This window comes from Heliangelus exortis, chromosome Z (assembly GCF_036169615.1).
Source record: "Heliangelus exortis chromosome Z, bHelExo1.hap1, whole genome shotgun sequence".
In the NCBI taxonomy this organism is placed as follows: Eukaryota; Metazoa; Chordata; class Aves; order Apodiformes; family Trochilidae; genus Heliangelus; species Heliangelus exortis.
The window spans coordinates 15,762,690-15,780,890 of record NC_092454.1 but is presented as its reverse complement, the minus strand read 5'-3'; the positions used below and the strand labels follow the sequence as shown (position 1 = coordinate 15,780,890).

General features: G+C 40.4%; 2 protein-coding genes and 1 long non-coding RNA gene across 13 annotated transcripts in view; 2 read left to right on the top strand and 1 right to left on the bottom strand.

Annotated features, from left to right (window-relative positions):
- NNT (nicotinamide nucleotide transhydrogenase) overlaps positions 1 to 330 on the bottom strand; it is a 43,096-nt gene extending 42,766 nt beyond the window's left edge. The window contains exon 1 of the mRNA XM_071731631.1: positions 259 to 330. The gene's annotated coding sequence lies outside the window, so the exon portion shown is untranslated. The remainder of the gene's footprint in view (positions 1 to 258) is intronic.
- A 78-nt stretch (positions 331 to 408) lies between these two features.
- The window catches only part of PAIP1 (poly(A) binding protein interacting protein 1), a 28,424-nt gene continuing 10,631 nt past the window's right edge, over positions 409 to 18,201 (top strand). For 2 of the 11 annotated variants that reach the window (XM_071731642.1, XM_071731638.1), the window contains exons 1-6: positions 424 to 816; positions 1,911 to 2,028; positions 5,842 to 6,023; positions 10,911 to 11,099; positions 14,532 to 14,644; positions 17,636 to 17,747. In XM_071731642.1, the coding sequence (XP_071587743.1) occupies positions 1,998 to 2,028; positions 5,842 to 6,023; positions 10,911 to 11,099; positions 14,532 to 14,644; positions 17,636 to 17,747 (627 nt within the window). In that variant the 5' untranslated portion in view covers positions 424 to 816; positions 1,911 to 1,997. Of the gene's footprint in view, positions 842 to 1,910; positions 2,029 to 3,875; positions 4,909 to 5,841; positions 6,024 to 10,910; positions 11,100 to 14,531; positions 14,645 to 17,635; positions 17,748 to 18,201 lie in introns of those variants that run through there. The other 9 variants (XM_071731644.1, XM_071731641.1, XM_071731647.1 and 6 more) reach the window with 6 other exon arrangements.
- Positions 6,031 to 9,548, top strand: LOC139790166 (uncharacterized). The gene is made up of 2 exons (XR_011723421.1): positions 6,031 to 8,100; positions 9,424 to 9,548. It is a non-coding gene; the product is annotated as an uncharacterized lncRNA (long non-coding RNA).

The following is an 18,201-nucleotide window of genomic DNA, read 5'->3' as shown; positions in this document are numbered from 1 at the left end:
GGGCAACCTTCTTCTCGACAACGGCCGCTCCCCGCCCACACCGGGTGAAATCCTCGGCGGTGGCACCCCTGACCCAGCAAACCCCCTCCCCACCCCACCCCACCCCACCCCACCCCACCCCTCCCCTCCCCTCCCCTCCCCACCCCACCTCTCCCCATCTCTCCCTATCTCTCCCCTCCCCTCCCCACCTCCACCCCCACCCCCACCCCCGTTCCCATCCCCCTTCCCCTTGCCCTTCCCCAGGGCCACCGCACCCACCTGCCCTCCCGCCGCCGGCCCCGCCGCGGCACTGACTGATCCCGGCGCGAGGCGGCGCGGCTGCCCCGGGGGCGGGGCGGAGGGCGGGGTGGGGCGGGGCCAGGGGGCGCGGGCCCTGCCCGCCAACCCGGAAGAACTGGGAGCCGTGGCGTCACGCAGTGTCCCTGCTCCCGTCTGGAAGCGGGGGAGGGGGAAGCGCTTGAGGGGAGAGGCGCCTCCGGTGCCCGCGCCTCCGGTGCCCGCGCTCGGAGAAGGGCGGGCCGCGCGGTTACTGCCGGAAGGGGAGGCTTCTCCCGCCCCGCCCCGCCCCTCCTGCTGCTGCCGGCCTGGGCTGGCGTTTCCCGAGGGAAGTGGAGGTACCGCGGGCAGGGCTGGAGTCTTCCTGGCCGTTGGGGGAGCCCTCGGGTGTGGGGGCCTGGCAGCAGGCGGGCACCAGCACTCCGCAGTCGCCTTCGTTCCTCAGCCGTGGAGGGCCGGCAGCGACCGGGGCGAGTGAGGCCAAGGTCGGCACAATCGGCTTGCGAAGAGGCTTCCTGAAACGTGGTTGTTTCGCGGCGTGTAGGTGGTATCTTCTTTATTACTGGTATTGGCTTTATTATTGTCGTTATTTCTTAAAATGTGTAATAAAGCCATGGCCTGGTGTTCGTGTCGGATTTAGAGTGGTAGACGCAAAACGGGAGGGTAACAGGAAAAAGAGGAACTCTGGGAACTGTGTAAATAATATATGAATCGATAAAGAGAACGCACTCTTGAAGAGACAAATTTACAGACAACAGCTTGCCACGTAGTCTGCTGCCTGTATATGTTGCCTTATTTCACATGATCTGTAGTTTACAGGTATGAGTTTGCCTTTGTTATTCATTTACATCTGTGTAACTGATTATGTAAAATATGTGATGTTGGAGGTTTCACACAGCTTCCAGCCTTCACTACTGATGTATTATGACTAGAAGTGAAGTTAGGACTGCAAACATGAATCTCTGAGAGTAATTAATAGGATACCTACTACTAGATATCCAGGAGACTACACTACTTGTAAATTGTGAGAAGTCTTCAGTTTAGAGTTAGGGCCTATGTGCTAATACATGTGCTTTGGGCTCAATAACCATTAGCTCTTGCAACAGTATGATCAGTATGATAGGCAATCAACATAATTCCAGTTACTAGTAACGTAAGTTTTAAAATCTAGAACCACTTCCCTCTGTTTTCCTGATTAGAAAGATGTCAGCACGGAAAGAAAAAGGACACTTAAAAGTTCTGAGTAGTGACAAAGTTGGAGGATGTGGTTTCTCAGCTGCAGGCCCTGCAGGCACCGCAGCATTTCTTCCAAATTAAGTTTTGGACTGCTAGGTAACACACTTAGGACAAAGCAGGTACATATCTATAGGTCATCATAACTGCATTTTGTGAAAGTTTTAATCAAGCCACTAGGTACTTAGGATTATGTTGTTCTTAGATATGTCAGTTTTTCTACTATTTGGTTTCAGAGGATTGAAATAATTGATAGGACTTCAGTTACTCAGGCCAGATACATTCTAAGCAGTGTTTCAGGCATTGTGTAAAGTGGTTAGCTATTGTAAGTAGCATTTGGTATAGATGGTAATTTTGGACTTAAGTGCCTGAAAGATTTTTTTTTTTAATTATTGTTTTAGGTGTCTACATTGGAAAGGAGAAATTGGGTTCACAACAAAACACAGCTGCTCTCATGCAAACTTCAGTTGTGCATCTGTAATGAAAAGATGGATCTGGGATCACATTCTACTCTAAATCGTGAGTAGTTGCCACTTATTAAGTTAAGAATATAGAACTGCTGCTAAATCAAAAGAATTCACATTTCTGACCACAGGAAAAAAGTTGAGTGATTCAACAACGATAACCTGAGGCATTTAATTCTTAATAGTTGTAAACCTTAAAGAATGAGATTTGCTTTATGGAAACACTGGCATATTAAAAAGTGATGCCCATGTATAATGATGTTTTTCTTAAAGCCTCAGTATCCTAAAACCAGTGATTGAGAATCTCAACTTCCTTTTTCACATTAATGCAAGCTTTTCATCCTCTTTCTAGTAATGTAGTCTATGTATATCACTAGAGATCACAGCATAGGTTGGAACTGAAGTGATGAAAGAACACTCAATATTTTTAATATCTTTATTTTACTAGCTAATTTGTGGTCTTTAAATGATTAGTAATGCTGTATAAGTCTACTTTTGACAATTGTTTACCCAAGGGAAGTCTTCTGATTTTTTCAAGACTTCTCAGAATCTTCATTTGCTCTCATTTCAGTTGCAAAGTATAGATTTGTTAGTTCACCCATCTTCACTTTCAGGAAGGGTTGCCTAGGAACAGGTTTCCCATGAGTCTAATTAATTTTAACTGTGTTACCTTTACTGTCTGGCCAACTTTGTCCCTCACCAAAAATCAGTCCAATTCATGCCTTGGGGAAGTAACAAATATTTTACACCCTATCCTTCTCCATTAATAATTAAAAGTGGAAACGTGCAATAATAAACCAAATAGGAATGCAACTTCTAAAGGTACTATTTTACAGTACAGATTTTTTTTTTAATACAAGGCAGGGCTATTCAGATTTTTTTTATTATGTTTCATATATACTTGCATACTGTTCATCCCTACATGAGTGATGGACAGTCTGACCCAATACTCCAGCTTTTGGCCTGGGCTGTGGAAGGAGCAGGTGGTGAGGCCAGCACTGACCAGACTGCTCAGGGGGCAACAAATGGGCATCACTAGCAGTATCAGCTGAGGTGTGTGCTGGGCACCCATGGTCTCAGTGACCTTTCTCATCAGGAAAGCAGACTGTGCTCTGAAGTTCACAAGCAAGTAGAGCAAGGCTCTGGACTGAAATGAAACAAATACAGGTGAATTAAATTGGGAATGGACATGTGAATTGATTTATTCACTGTTAGATAGTATTAGCAAAATGCATTACATGGGCAGTGTCCTTCAGTTATTCCCTGTAGAATCATGGAATCATTTTGATTGGAAAAGACCTTCAAGGCCATCAAGTCCAACTTAACCTAGCACTACCAGCACTAACCGTAAGCACCCTAAGCACTGGATATATGTGGCTTTTAAATACCTGCAGGGATGGTGTGTCCACCACTTCCCTGGGCAGTATGTTGGGTGCTTGACAGCCCTTTCAGTGAAGAAATCTTTCCAAATATCCAACCTAAACCTCCCTTGGCATAACTTCAGGCCCTTTCTTCTTGTTCTATTGCTTGTTATTGCTGGCATGGAGGGTTTTAAAAAATTGAATCAGAAAAGCATTTGTAGCATGTCATGTATAAATTATGCATTAAAATACAATATTTTGAGCAAACACATTTACATTAAATAGCCCTAACAGTCCAACAGTCTTGTCACATTGGAGGCTTAATTTTGGTTGCTTAAATTTAGACCTTAGCCTGCAGTTTTTCTGCACAAACCCTATTTTTGTTGAAAACCACAGTATAAGCTCACTGTGGCATGGTGCATCTGCAGCTACAGGTATCCTACGGCCTAGCTGCAGTCTTGTGTTGTTATGGCCGTGCAGTTTGTTCCTGTGTGAAAGCAATTACAAGAGAACATTGTCTTTTTGACATGCCGTTTCCAAGCTTTGGGGGTTTTTGAGGAAGGCGTGATTCGGCGCCCTCCCGCCGCCTCAGAACCGGCTGCTGACACAAACCAGCCCCACGCTGCCTCCTTGCTCGTAGTCGATCCCGTGCTGGAATGGCGGGGCGTGCTGACTCATCAGTTCTGAGTACGTGAGGCCGGCAATGGGGCCCGAAACCCAGGCGAGAGGCTTTAACCCGTGCCGTCCCGCCTGGCCCTGCGCCGGCGGCAGCGCTTCCCGGCTCCTCCCCTTCCCGCTGGCAGACCGGCGCACGGGTTGCTATGGCGACGGGCGCGGCCGAGCCGCGAGGAGGCGCTACCAGCTGGGCCGGGCCGGGTCGGACCGGCATTAGCACCGTACCGGTGAGTGTGGGGGTGGGGTGAAACTGAAAGTGAAGGGCTCGGGCCGCGGCGAGGCGGGACCCTGCACCTAGCACCTACCCCCCCGCTCCCTCCCATGAGCGCTTGAGCCGTCCCGGCCTGAGCATGTCGGAGAGTTTCGACCGAGCTCCAGGTGCCGGCCGAGGCCGGGACCGCGCTGCCTCTCTCGGCGGGAGCGCGGCGGAGGGCGGCGGCGGCGCCCGCCTGGGGGGCACTGGTTCCCACAGCTTAGGCTCGGCCGAGGGTCAGCAGCACCAAGTGGCCGGCCTGTTCCCGCATCAGGAACCATTGCGGCCTCCGAAGACGGCGCCGCTGTGCACCGGAAACGCAGGTACCGGCTCCCTCCGCGCCACTCCGGGGGCCCCGGTGTCGAACGTGTTGGGGAGCAGCGCGCTGACGGCTGCCGCGTTCTTCTCGTTTGCCCGCACCGCTCTGCCGCTGTTTCGTTTGCTGGTCCGACTTCCCCCACTCCCCCACCCCTTTCGTCATCTTGAGGCTGGAGCCGTGGGGCTTCGCCATCGCCTCCCTTCGGCCGGGGCACGGGGACGCGTTCTTCTCGCCCCGCACCTTGGGGCTGAGAAGTGACCACAGCCCGAGGGTCAGCGCTCTGCGCACGCCGGGCACCTGCGCGGCTCCTCTCGGCACTAGCCAGAGGTGAGCCGCGTAGGGGCACTTGCACCTGTTAGCAGAAAAGTGGTTATATTTCTGGGCTATGAGCCAGCGCCCAGGTAAACGCGTGATGTTGCGTTGCAGCCACTCGCAGCACCTCTTCGTTCCCCCCTTTCCGTGGCCTTCTATCTGTGTGCGTTTTATTCATCTGTTAATCTGACTAAAGATGGTCTCAGTCGCCCCCTTACTGAAGAACTCCTTAACTCCAGACCAAAGATTTGCCAGAAATTAAACCCAACCCAACAGTAACACAAAGAATTGGTTGTTGGTTACTTTGTCAAGTAGGTATCAAGTTCCGTTTCAATAAACTTTGGAGCTAATCTAGAAAAAAGATACATTATGAAAATGGAGAAAATACGGTTTAAAAACACTGTTCGGCTGTTTTTTCCAGTGTATGAAAACAATAGCTAAGCGAGAATTATATTTTAAAATAGTATTGTTAAAAATTAGTGATGTCTTCCACGTGTTGTGCTGTTTATTGACCTTCAAAATCTTGTATTGTTATTTGAAATAGATTAAAAGACCCCCAGAAGAGTAAGCAAACGCAAAGCATACTATACAGATGTATATATATGTATATACATACATATAGGGTATATATACTGTATACCCTAAGCAAGAAATACTAGTTACTCTGGTTTGCTATTGTAGAAAACATTATTGTGGGAGAGAAGAGATCTCTTTTTTATTTTTTCTTTTTCTTCCTCTCTTTTTTTTTCTTTTCTTTTGTCATCCCATGAACATTGTGTTAACTTTCTGTGATGCAGAAAGGCATAGCATTTGCTAAAGTGAAAATTTTACCCATATTAAGAAAAACTATTAATACCCATGTATTTTATGTTAATCATGAAAGTATATTTGAAGTCCAAAAATTATTTATTCTGTGTGAATACTAAGATATTAAGAAAAAATTTTCAGAATACCTGCAACAGACGGGAGTTTCATCTGGATCACAAGATAAAGTTTCGGTTCCTGATTCTGGACCAGAAATGGCTGAACCTCAGGCGGCTGTGGCTTCTGTGGCAACATCAAAGCTGTCTGTTAAAGCACCTGAGTTTTATCCATCAGGATACAACCAGAACTTCAATCAGAACTTCACAGTGAGTGTCTTACCTTCTTAGTGTATGCCAGTTTACTTATATTCAAAATTTTTATCAGATATAATATACAGTATATATTATCTGATGTTATATGATCAGATATATTCATATTCAGGTAACTTAAATGTAGCATTTGCTGAAGAGATTAAAAAAATTCTGATATCCTCCAGAGTCACAGTCAGAATATTAAGTTGAATATTATGCTATATGTGAGAGCCTTTAATGTGGGATATTTTACTAAAGCTTGCAACAGATAACCACATTCCTTGTTGATCACACCAAGCATTGACTATACCCAGTGTCAGAATAAGCTGTCTTTTTGGTGACCACTTCTGTTGTAGTTACATCTATGCTGGGTTTTAAATAAAAGCTTAGCTTTACTTTATGCACGTTTCACAGATTTTTTAAGCAAGTGTGGGAGAAACAAATTTGGCTTTTTTGAGTACAAGCTTGACCTTTCCTAAATTTAGGAATTTAGCCATGGGTGTAACTGGCCATATGTGACTCCTAACTCAGCCTACAATCCTGTCTTTTAGTTCCTTCAGTGGTATTGTGTCACCAAAGGGCAAAAAAGTAGCACTAGGCCCATTCCAAGCAGTAGCCTACCTGCACACCTAATACAAAATCCTCTTATGGCCAAACTAAGGGTGAGCTCAGATTAATATAGCAGATTTATCATGTAATAAAAGTTGGAACATATTTTCTAGTCTACTGTCTCCTGTGTTACTGCTTCAGTAATTGTGTTCCAGGAAAGATCTCTGTGAACACATTCTTGGAACATCCTTTTGTTAGTGCAAGCAGCCCAACTGGTACTGTATATAAACAGGTAGAAACTATTATTTTTACAAATCCAGTCAAGTGACTAATAAAAAATTATACTGAAACAAATAGACTTTGAATAACCTATAGAGAAATACTTCATTTGAGTTCTAAATACGGTGGTTTGACATTTCTCCACCAGTAAAATTGATGTTATCTTAATGTTACAAGCTTTTCCAGCTTACTGAATAGCATTACTGCCCTTGATAATGCAAGCTCATACTCCAGTATGAAAGTTAACAAAGTGCCATAGTGAATTTGTTTCAGTGAATAGATAATCTAGGGGAAAAAGTAACTACTTTGCCCTAGTACATGTTTTCTCTAAATAAGGAATTTCTGTTTGAAGACCAAAAACCTGCCATTTGGCATGTCATGCATAATGCATACTTATAATTACAAAGTTGTGAGGCCAGCAATGTTGCTTTTCAGCTGTTTTGCAAAACCACATAAGCATGTGGGAGTTCCTGGTTGCCATGTTGTAGGAATATGCTATAAGTGACTCATCTGTTAATAAAAATATCTCTCATAATGCTAGCAAAATCTAGAACATTAATTTGGAAGTAGTACAGACTAATCAGGAAGCATTATGCAGAGAGCAGTGCTGTTTCAGACTGCAGTCCTTCATAAAAAGTTGGGGTTTTTTTTTATGTTTAATGTCTGAATTACTTTCATAAACTGGGTTCTCTTGAAAAAAAGTAAGTATTTTAGAATGCTTTACTACAGGTTTTTACCACAAATTTTAAAATTTGAACCAAAATAAAGTCTGGAGAAACTTTGTTTTTTCTGATTTAACATGAATACATTTTAGCTTTAGTTTAGAATGTTCCCTGGAATTCTGTGATCTGAAAACTCACATTTTTCTCACAAAATACACAGTGGTTTTGCTATTAAGCATTTATTGTTTTAGAAATAAAACGTTGATTACTTGTTTGATTTATGCTATTGTCATTACTACGTTTGTCCATATGACATTTGATTATTAAATCAGTTAATCTCTTGTTAATTCTGATATGCAAATCTTATCAGTTACCCACAAGATAGTTGAATGGATACAGCGTACAAAGCATTCTAGTTGACTTTCTTGGCTTTGAATCATAAATAAGTAATGAATCTGTAAACTTACATTCTCCTGTTAGCCAGCTGCTGCTTAAAAATAATCAAGGTATTTGCTTTGTTTTCCCTTAGTTGATATGGTACCTGGTGTTCTTGTTAAGTCTTAAAATCTGCCAATGCAAACTCAAGTGATTTATGTCTAGAAGTAGCTGGGCTAAATTTCCTTAGTTTTTAAAGTATCAAGTGCTCCTAATTCAGAAATATACAACATTATTGTAATATCTGAATTATTCCTTTTTTTCTCTCGTGTTTTATCTATTCCATTGCATGGTAAATAAAACCTAGACTACATTTGGAGTTGCATATTTACTACATATTTACAAGTAGATCAATGTGGTACAAGGTTTAGGCACTTAATTACAAAATGGGAAGAGAAACACGAATACAGGGACACTTCTATACCAAATGGTACTGGGGCCCCTTCCAAAACAAGGACATTCTTTCAGACTGAATTCTTGTCAGGTGAGTATGAGAGGAAGATTCTTTCCTCTCTGCTGAATGAGAACCTCCCAAAAACCTGATGGCTATCAAACAGAGCAGCTGCTTCTAGTAGCTACAGCAATTGCCTTCCCTGTAACCTGGCTGGTGAATTTCAGAAAGGTTATTTGGAGAAATGCTAGTTCAGCTGTATGTGATTAAGCTGCAGTTGTTGCACAACAATGTCATGGTTCTGTGGAACAAAATAGTTTAACTTTATTGTACAGAACTTTTACTGAGCTATTTGAAGTTGCATAGTGAAAGTTGATTTCCTTTGGAAAAAGATAATATTTAGCAAGTTACTCAGGGGCCTGGTAGCCTTTATGCTTTGGCTTTATAATCTTCAAACCACTAGATCTGTGCAATACTTCAGGTTAGAAAGGATCTCTGAAGTTCCTCTGCTCCAGTACCCGCATAGCTCAAAGCAAAACTAGCTTGAATCAGGTTGCTGAAGGCTTTTTCCTTACAAACAGTAACAATTTGCCACCATTTTCATAAGCCCATATTTCTTAACCCTTTGTGATGGACAGCTGTAAATTACTTTCTGTAGGATTATTGACTGGGTATATGTTCTATTTAATTAAATATCAAATGCAGTATTTCTAATTTTTCTTACATTGATCTGCCCCACATTAGCCTAAGTTGTATACCCTTATGATAATAGATCATCAAAGAATTTTGGTAAATATGCTTTTTTTCCCCACACATCCTTTACAGGTTATGAAATTAAGGTCAGTACTTGATTTGTGAACCTGTAAAGGATTTTTAATTGGGTATGAACTGTGGAGAAAGACAGATACATAATACTAAAATCAAGTACTGACCTTAATTTCATATTATGGAGTACTGTACGGTCTGTGCGAGCCCAAAACAGTTTTTCAAATTTTCAATTATTTTGCCCTCTACATTTCATGTATCTGCAGCAGTTTATGTGCACATCAGAAATGGGTGTTAATTCTGACTTCAGTAGTTTGATTGTTCACTGAATCAGAATCACGGAATCATCACATGTGGAAGAGACCTCTTAAGATCACCACGTCCAGCCATCCACTGGAAGGGGGGAGGGGGATAAAAAAATAGACAACTGTGCCCATTAAAGCATGTCCTGAATTGTCATGTCTACGCTTGTTTTTTAATACCTTCAGGGACGGTGACTCCACCACCTCCCTGGACAGCCCATTCCAATGCCTGTCTACTCTGGGTAAAGAAATTCTTTATAATATGTAGTCTGAACCTCCCCTGGAACAACTTCAGGCCCTTTCCTTTGTTGTTATCACTGTATTGTTATTCTCTTGGGAGAAGAGGCCAACACCCTTCTCAGTACAACCTCCTTTTAGGTAGATGGAGAGAGCAATGAGGTTTCCTTTCAGCCTCCTCTTCTCCAAACTAAACAATTCCAGTTCCTTCAGCCTCACAGGATTTGTTCTCTAGACCCCTTATCAGCTTGGTTGCTCTTCTCTGGACTCTTAAGCAAAAAAAAATACCCTGCAGCATCACAGAATGATTCTGGTTAGAAAAGACTTTTGAGATCATCAGTCCAACCATTAACCTAATACTACTGGGTCCAGTGCTAAACCGTGTACCTGAGAACATCTACACATCTTTAAAATACCTTGAGGTATGGTCATTAAAGCACCACCCTGGGCAGCCTACCTCAGTGTTTTATAACCCTTTCAGTGAAGAAGTTTCTTCTAATACCCAGTCAAATCCTCCTCTGGGACAACTTGACACCATTTCCTCTTGGCCTATTGCTTGTTACTTGGGAGAAAAGACCAACCCCCACCTCACTACCATCTTTCAGGTAGTTGTGGAGAGCCAGTAGGTTTCCCCACACTCCAGGTTACACAGCTCCAGTTTCCTCAGCTGGACTTGTGCTCCAGGCCCTTCAAGAGCTTCATTGCCTTCTCTAGACTCACTCCAGTACTTCAATATCCTTACAGTGGGGGCCCAAAACTGAACCCAGTACTCAAGGTGTGGCCTCACTAGTGCCAAAAGCAGTGGAAAATCACTTCTGCTAGCCATGCTATTACTGATACAAGCCAGGATGCTGTTGGCTTTCTTGGCAACCTGAGCACATGGCTGGCTTGTATTCAGCCAGCTGTTCATCAGTGTCCCCAAGGCCTTTTCCTTTGGGCAGCTTTACAGCCACTCTTCCCCAAAAAAGATCTTACTTAATGGTTCATTACTTAATGTTGCACCAAGCTTGCCAGACTCATTTATTTTTAATCTCTATCCTGATGTGTTTCGCTGGGAAATTGTAACCTGATATAAACATGCTACCTAGTTCTTAAGATGATAAGACTATTGGAGCTTTCTAATGTGTCTATGCTTTCTGAAAATACTGAAGTGAACTATGTTATGAAGATCCCTTTCAGGTATACTGAGACCCAAGACTAAGGATTATTTTGGAGTTAGTAAGTGTAACATCATCGTTTTAGGTTCCTTTTAAATAGTTGGTATATTCTTTCATTTCTATAGGATCCTTCCTTTGATGATAGATACGATGGATATCTGACACTGGCAGAATATGTACAAGACTTCCTAAATCACCTCACCGAGCAACCTGGTTGTTTTGAAACTGAAATAGAGCAGTTTGCTGAAGCACTGAATGGCTGGGTCATTGCGGATGAAGCTTTACAAGAACTTGTTGAACTTGTCTATCAGCAGGTAGCTTGTGTAGTCCATCTTATAACATGGATATTTGGCCTCCGTTACCTAGTGCCCAAGATATGCCTAGCAGTATTTTTTGCTATGTAATTGTATAGATGTAGAATTGTGATGGTTTGAATTTTTCTTTAGGCTGAAACATAGAGGGAAATATTTTACTCAGTAAAATGAAATGGTAGCTCAAATGTCAGATATCTGGATGATTGAAAAATTTCCCCAATTTGCTTTGTTTCCTTTGGTGTGTTTTCTTGATCTCATGGGTCACATACTAGAGTTTAAATTACAGCACTGTAATGAAAGCAAATGATATTTGGATTACTGTTTTTATATAGCAGAGATTGAAGAAATTTAAACAATGTCAGAGTTGGGCATTTTTATTCTATCCTGCAAATATATCTCGATAAAAATTAGATGCTTTTAATTACTTGGTATTTAAAAAAATTGATTTTGCATACCTACTGTACAAATAACCCTTTTGGAAGTGATCCTGTATTGACAGGCTTTCTTCTTCTTTTGGAATATACTTATTTCAGAACAGCATAATTGGAAGAAAGGAGAGCTCATCTGATGGAAACTAGGTCCAGTCCCATTGATGGCTGTGGAAATGAGGACAGAGACCTTGAGCTGAACTCTCTGCTAATTGGGAGAGCCATTGGAAAGAACAGCCTAATACATGTTGTTTAGCAAATTAGTTGCTGTTACTATCTTTTGGGCTTGCTGCAGAGAATTAAGTCACACTTGTGCTGGCTATTTATTACACTGGGTGTCTCACTTCCCTTGGTCCTTTGCTTTCAAATTCTACCTTGAAGAATGCAAACTTTTATTCACCTTTTTAAATATAGATACTTGCAGAATATTTTTACTGTAAAACAATCCGAAGTATGTAGAAGCTGTATGACTGGTTGGTCATGGTACAGAACTGTAGACACTCAAGGTGCTTATCATACAGAATAAATGCACATTTAATTGATGCACATTGAACCCAGAACACTTTGGTTAGACAAATTACCTGTGCTATGTTGGGCATAATCATTTTCCCATCCTCTGTTTAAAAACCTGGAACAGAGTTTAAAAAAGACTAACATTTTCCATAGAACCTCACTAGAAGGAAAAAAGAGGAAATTATCCCATTTTTAACTTTGTTACTACATATGAAGCTACACTTCATACATTGGCTCTTGTTTAATGTTTTTAATGCTGCCTTTTCCTTCATGCTGTTTAAAAGCAAGTCTATTGTTAGGGCTGGCTGTGCCTTCCTCAGCTGAGAAGCACTGAATGTTAGCAGTCTGAAATTATGTGAAAAATCAAACATCATAAAAAAAGCTGTGCTACTATCCAAAAGCATCCAGTTTTAGTTTTGTTGTACATCAGCATTGGATAGTGTTCAAATGTAAATCAACTATGCTTTTAATTTTTCTGTCTTGACAAAAGGCTCAAGTATTTGTGTTTCTGGACTTACCACAAAACAGTTAAAATCACTGGGGTGTATTTATAAGCATCTGATTCAGTGATGTTAGTTTAACCCAACTGAGCAGATGTACAGATGCTTGGTGTTTGAAGGGAAAAGACTAAAAGGAAGGAAACCCAAGTCAGCCTTACCTTCATCTGTGTGTTCAATATCTAAGCCTGTCTGTAAGGATTAATTACATACTTCCCTCTATTCTTTATATGTCTTTGGACAGAGTGAAGTTCCAGTTCTCCTGTTTTCCAGAAGGTGAACACTGACTTCAGTTTAAGAATCTTGACTTTTATAGTTAGATGATTGCTCTTATAACAAAAAAAATTTCTCAAGATATGTATTGTTAGATTAGCCTTCCTGCTTAGTTTAGGCAGAAATAAACTGGCACTACCAGCAATAATAATTCAGGGAAGATGATATGGCACTGTAATGATTGGTTATAAAGTTGATGTAGGCTGGATTTTTTGGTCTCTTTGTGCTGTGCCAAGTCATAATGCCTAAAATTAAGTTTGTTGCAGTATTTGATGCCCACAAAGGCAGACCAGCTAATTAGGAAGACAGTGTTTAACAAAAGACATGAGCTTTGAGGAGCTTGTGTGTCTGGTTTTTGGGTTGGTTGTGGGTTTTTTTGTTAGGAAAGAGTAGTGTAATTTAAGTGATGTATTCTGCTTTGTAAATAAGGGGGGTACCTCTTCTAGTCCAAGCAGTTGATTGAACCAAAAACACCAAAAAGCTCATTAGCCATTTCACATGCCTGTTACTGAAAACTGTACTATATTAGACTATCTGCCATACAACTCAGGCTTTTTGAAATTACTTTATGCACATAGTACAGTTAAATGGAGTGCTTAGTTTTCACTGCCTGTAGAGACGTACAGCTATAATGCATTGACATGCTAATGGAAAGATGATCTTTTCAAACATGGCAGAAGCATGCAAGCACAAATATAGCACTGCTAGATGATAACGATGTAAAAGGAATGTTCAAAGATGATAAAGCCAAAAAAGTTTAAAGAATTCTTAGTATCCCTGTATAGGTTTTGGCAGAGCTATTGAACGTATTTACACCAGAACCTCTTTTCACTGAAGCTATATCTAAGAAATAATCTGAAACTCAAGTGTTGTTAGAAGAGAGTTCAAAATTGTCAAAATGCAGGAATGTTGTGTTAGATTCTATGAGATTTTGATTTAGACTATTGAATTCTCAATTAGGTTTCTACAGCTCTTGAAATTTTGAAGTATCAGGTGTAAGGCAAAATATTTTTCACAGTCCGTGACTAACTTTGTTGAATTTCATGAAATTTCATTGCTGCCATATGTTTTTACATGAGAGAAGTGGAAATGTTCAACAGTAGCAGGGCTTGCTTAGAAAACAGGACCTGTACAGAGCTATTAACTGTAATGATACAGTTTTAACCTTTGAATCAGGAGTTTGCTGGAGGATGTACGGGAGAAAGGATCTGCCTTGCCATGTTCTTGTACTTTTCCCTGTGCATTCACAATTGCCAAAAATAGATTCAGGGATAAATAGTTTAGACTGAATGAAGATGACTGCTGTTACTGTTTTGATTTAATGTAGTCACTGGTCCTTGAAAAAGTTTCTTAATGTCCACTGCTGATTTTTTTTGTATAAACAGTTTCTGACTGTTTTGTTAAACACACTTTGATGGAAGTCAGAATGGAGAAGTACAGTTGAGAGCACGTGGCATAACTGTGTTTGTTTTCTGAAAGCCACAAAATCCAGTATAATGAACTGAATAATTGAATAAAGTGCTGAAATGCATTTAGCAAACTTTTGGTAAGATAGGAAAATCAACATTATGCTTAGTAGTTCTTAATAGTCTGCTCTTAATTTGTGTAATCACTGATGTTAAACACAGCTTTCAAAAAAAACTTTTAAAGGCAATTTGTGATAGCCTAATTGTTAGTTCTATGAGTAATTTTTTTTCATTTTTCCACTTTTATTTTGGAAGGCCACATCTGTCCCAAATTTTTCCTACATGGGAGCACGGTTGTGTAACTACCTATCTCACCACCTGACCATTAGTCCACAAAGTGGGAACTTCCGACAGCTGTTACTTCAAAGGTCAGTATCAGCACATCATTTTAAGCACATTAATCTCAGGTTACATGTCTTCCTATATTTTATGTAACTTAATGATATGTGTAAATAGGTATATATTTAAAATAGAAGTTTAGGCTAAGGATTATGAAGGCACAGGTAGATACTGGATGCTGAATACCTATATACTTTATATTTCCATATTTTAAAATAAGAGAATAGGACTCCATTAGGACTTCTATAGGCTCTTTTGAACCAGAGTATCTTAAAATTACCCCAGATTACAGGGTAACTTTGAAAGCTAGTCAACTTGAAAAAGCATACTAAATGCACATTGATGCATTGTCCTTATCCTTTGACTGTTGCCAGGACTTATTTCATTGTAGTTTTTTTTCTTTAATGAGTTTTTCAGCTGGAGTTTCTGTATAAGGTTTATTCCTTGATCAGCTAACTTATTTTATATGTATGAAGTAAATGCATAAAATCCAGAAGGATAAAGTTTGTCATTTTTCAATAACTACAGAGTTCTTGGGGCTTACAGTTTAAGAATGATTACTCTTTGTAGTTAACATAACTGCTACATTTTTAATGCATATATTTTCTTTTAAAACTTAGTGCATGACATTTGAAGTAGTAGTACCCCTTATGTCATAGTTAAGACACTTGTTCTATCATCCAGCTCCACCCAAAAAGTGAAGTTGGGAAAAGGAACAGAGACCCATGAGTTAAAATGAAAACAGGTATAATAATAATAATTATTATAAACAGGAATAATAATAATTAAAAATCATAATAATGGATAAGTAATAATTGATGATAATAAATTGTAATAATAAATAGTGTACTATATTAATAGAAATAATAGTATGATATAATAATTAATATAATATTATGTAATGTTATATGATAATATAATAATAAATAATGAAATAATATTAACCCCAGTATTAATATAAGATGCAAAGTTAGCTCCAGATAGTTGCAGGCTGTGTGCTTCCAGCAGTCAAGGCTGAATGCCAACACTGCAAGCACAACAGCTCCAGTGAGGATGTGATGATCACAGCAAGCAGAGGAGGCCTCAGAAACAGAACAAGCAAGGAGACAGACAGAACCCTCTTGGGAAGACAGCCATGGCAGAAGAAAAAAAAAATATCCCCCAAATTTCCCCATAGATAGCAAGGGTGGTGTTTATGGTATGCAATACTTTGGTTGACTAGTTTGGGTCAGTTGCCCTGGCTTTTTTTGTTTTAACTTGTCCCAAAGCAGATGAGCCTTTTTGCACTCAAAAACACAGCTTTTATCTCCTGGTTTTTTAACTGTTTGTTACTTGAACATGAAGGAAATCTCTGTTAATGTTGTATTGTCTGACTCCTGGTTTATAGAGCTAACTCAGTAGATAATACTCGTTTTATGTCCCTGATGCCAGGATTTTAAAGATGCTTATGTTCTTATTGTAAATATGAATGGAATTTTAGGGGCAGAAGAGGATAAGCAACTTGCCAGTATGATCTCAGAGAGCTCCTCTTCTGTTTCTAAGCCCAAATTTTTTCCTTAAGTTTTGTATTTCAGCTCCTGAGATTTTTCAGTTTCTCCTTTGTTTTTTAATCCATTACACCTTCAAATATTTTTTAATTCTGCTTTTGAACTGATATGTAATCTTGCGTAATTCTTGTCACAGTTGTTGAATACTAGAGAAATTTGTTTTTTATCTAAGTTTAGGATCATAGACTGACAAAATGGTTTGGATTGGAAGGGACCTTGAAGATCATCTAGCTCCAGCCTGCATGGGCAGAGATACCTCCCACTGGTACACGCTGCTCAAAGCCCGATCCAACCTGTCCTTGAACACATCCAGGGAGGGGGCAACCACAACTTCTCTGTCCACCCTCAAAGAAAGAGTTTTTTCCTAATATCTAATTTACCACCTTTCAGTTTGAAACCAATACCCCTCATCCTATTACTATACTCTACGATTAAAAGGCCCTTCCTCTCTGTACTGTAGGGTCCGATTAAATACTATATAAGTCTCTGTGGAGCCTTCTCTTCTTCAGGCTGAACAACTCCAATCTTCTCTGTCCTTTCTCACAGGAGAGGTGTTTTATACCTCTGATCACTTTTTTGGCCCTCCCCTGGACCTGCTCAAGTAGGTCTCTGTCTTTCCCCTGCTGAGGACTTCTGAGGTTCATCCAGACCCTAGGTGGGGTCTCACTAGAGCAGAGTGGAGGGGAAGAATCACCTTCATTGACCTGCTGGTCACACTTCTGATACAGCCTAGGATCCAATTTTCTGGGCCTGATGCACACATTGCCAGCTTGAATTCAGTTTTCCATCCCCCAGCACCCCCAGGTCCTTCTCCACAATCCTGCTATCAATCCACTTATTGCCCTGCCTGTATCCATGTTCAGAATTGTGACAAACCATGTGCAGGGCCGTTCACTTCGCCTTTTTGAACTTAATACAGTTCACCTGGGCTCCCCTCTCCAGCCTGTCAAGGTGCTTCTGGATGGCATCCCTTCCCTCTAGAGTATCAGCTGCACCACACAGCTTGCTGTCATGAATTATGCATTACTGTCTCTTAAAATAATGAGATAAATAATTTATTCAGTAAGTGTAAAGCCATCTAAAACAATGTGAGAAGCAGCATGAAAAAGAGAAAATGTGTTTCAGAGTGTATCTTTATGTATCTGCGGATATTTGGCTGCCTGTCCTAAACTTCATGGACCAATATTCTAATAGATAAGCTGTGTAACTGTTCTAATTTTCATGTTGTAATTTGCTTGATTTCATTTTGCTATCTCATATTTTAGTGCTCAAAAACATAATAATGGAATTGCATGTATTAATATAAAAGAACACAGTGTCTTTGTGAAGTCTTTCACGTCCTTCACAAATCATACTTCCAGCATTTAACAGTTTTAGTGCAGTTCATAAGTTCTTAGCATTCTGTTAATCAAGTAGTATGTTATATATGTTGGGATGTTGACTGATAGTATGATTTTGTTTTAATGTTTACAGGTGTCAAACAGAGTATGAAAACAGAGATGAAGCTACCAAAGGAGATGAGACTACTCGAAAACAGTTTCATGCCTTTGTGTTGTTCTTAGCTGAACTTTACCTGAACCTAGAGGTAAGAAGGAAGATGCATGTCAGGTTGTTCTTCATTAATTTTTTGTTACATTTATGCAAACACTGAAATGTAATACAATGTGATGTGCTTTTGTATAGAAAGAGGGGAATAAAGTAAAAGAACTTTAGACCGGTTTCATTATAATGTGTGTCCAAGAAGCAAATTAAAAAAAAAAAAAGGTCATTGGAAGAGAAGTATACAAATAGTTTTTAAGAATTCATAAAAAGAACCAACCATAAACCACCTTTGGAATGAAGCTTTTGGTATTTCCTTTTGTCTGGCAATTACACCTCTCCTCCACACACTTAAGCAACAGTGAAAATGTTAGAACCTTGGAGAAGTAGATCAGGAACAATAACCTATGTAAATCAGAGCTCAGCCACTAACAGGTGCTTTTATGGTCATGTGCCCTGGTGCTCATGGGTGACTTCAGTCACCCTGATACTAGTTGGAA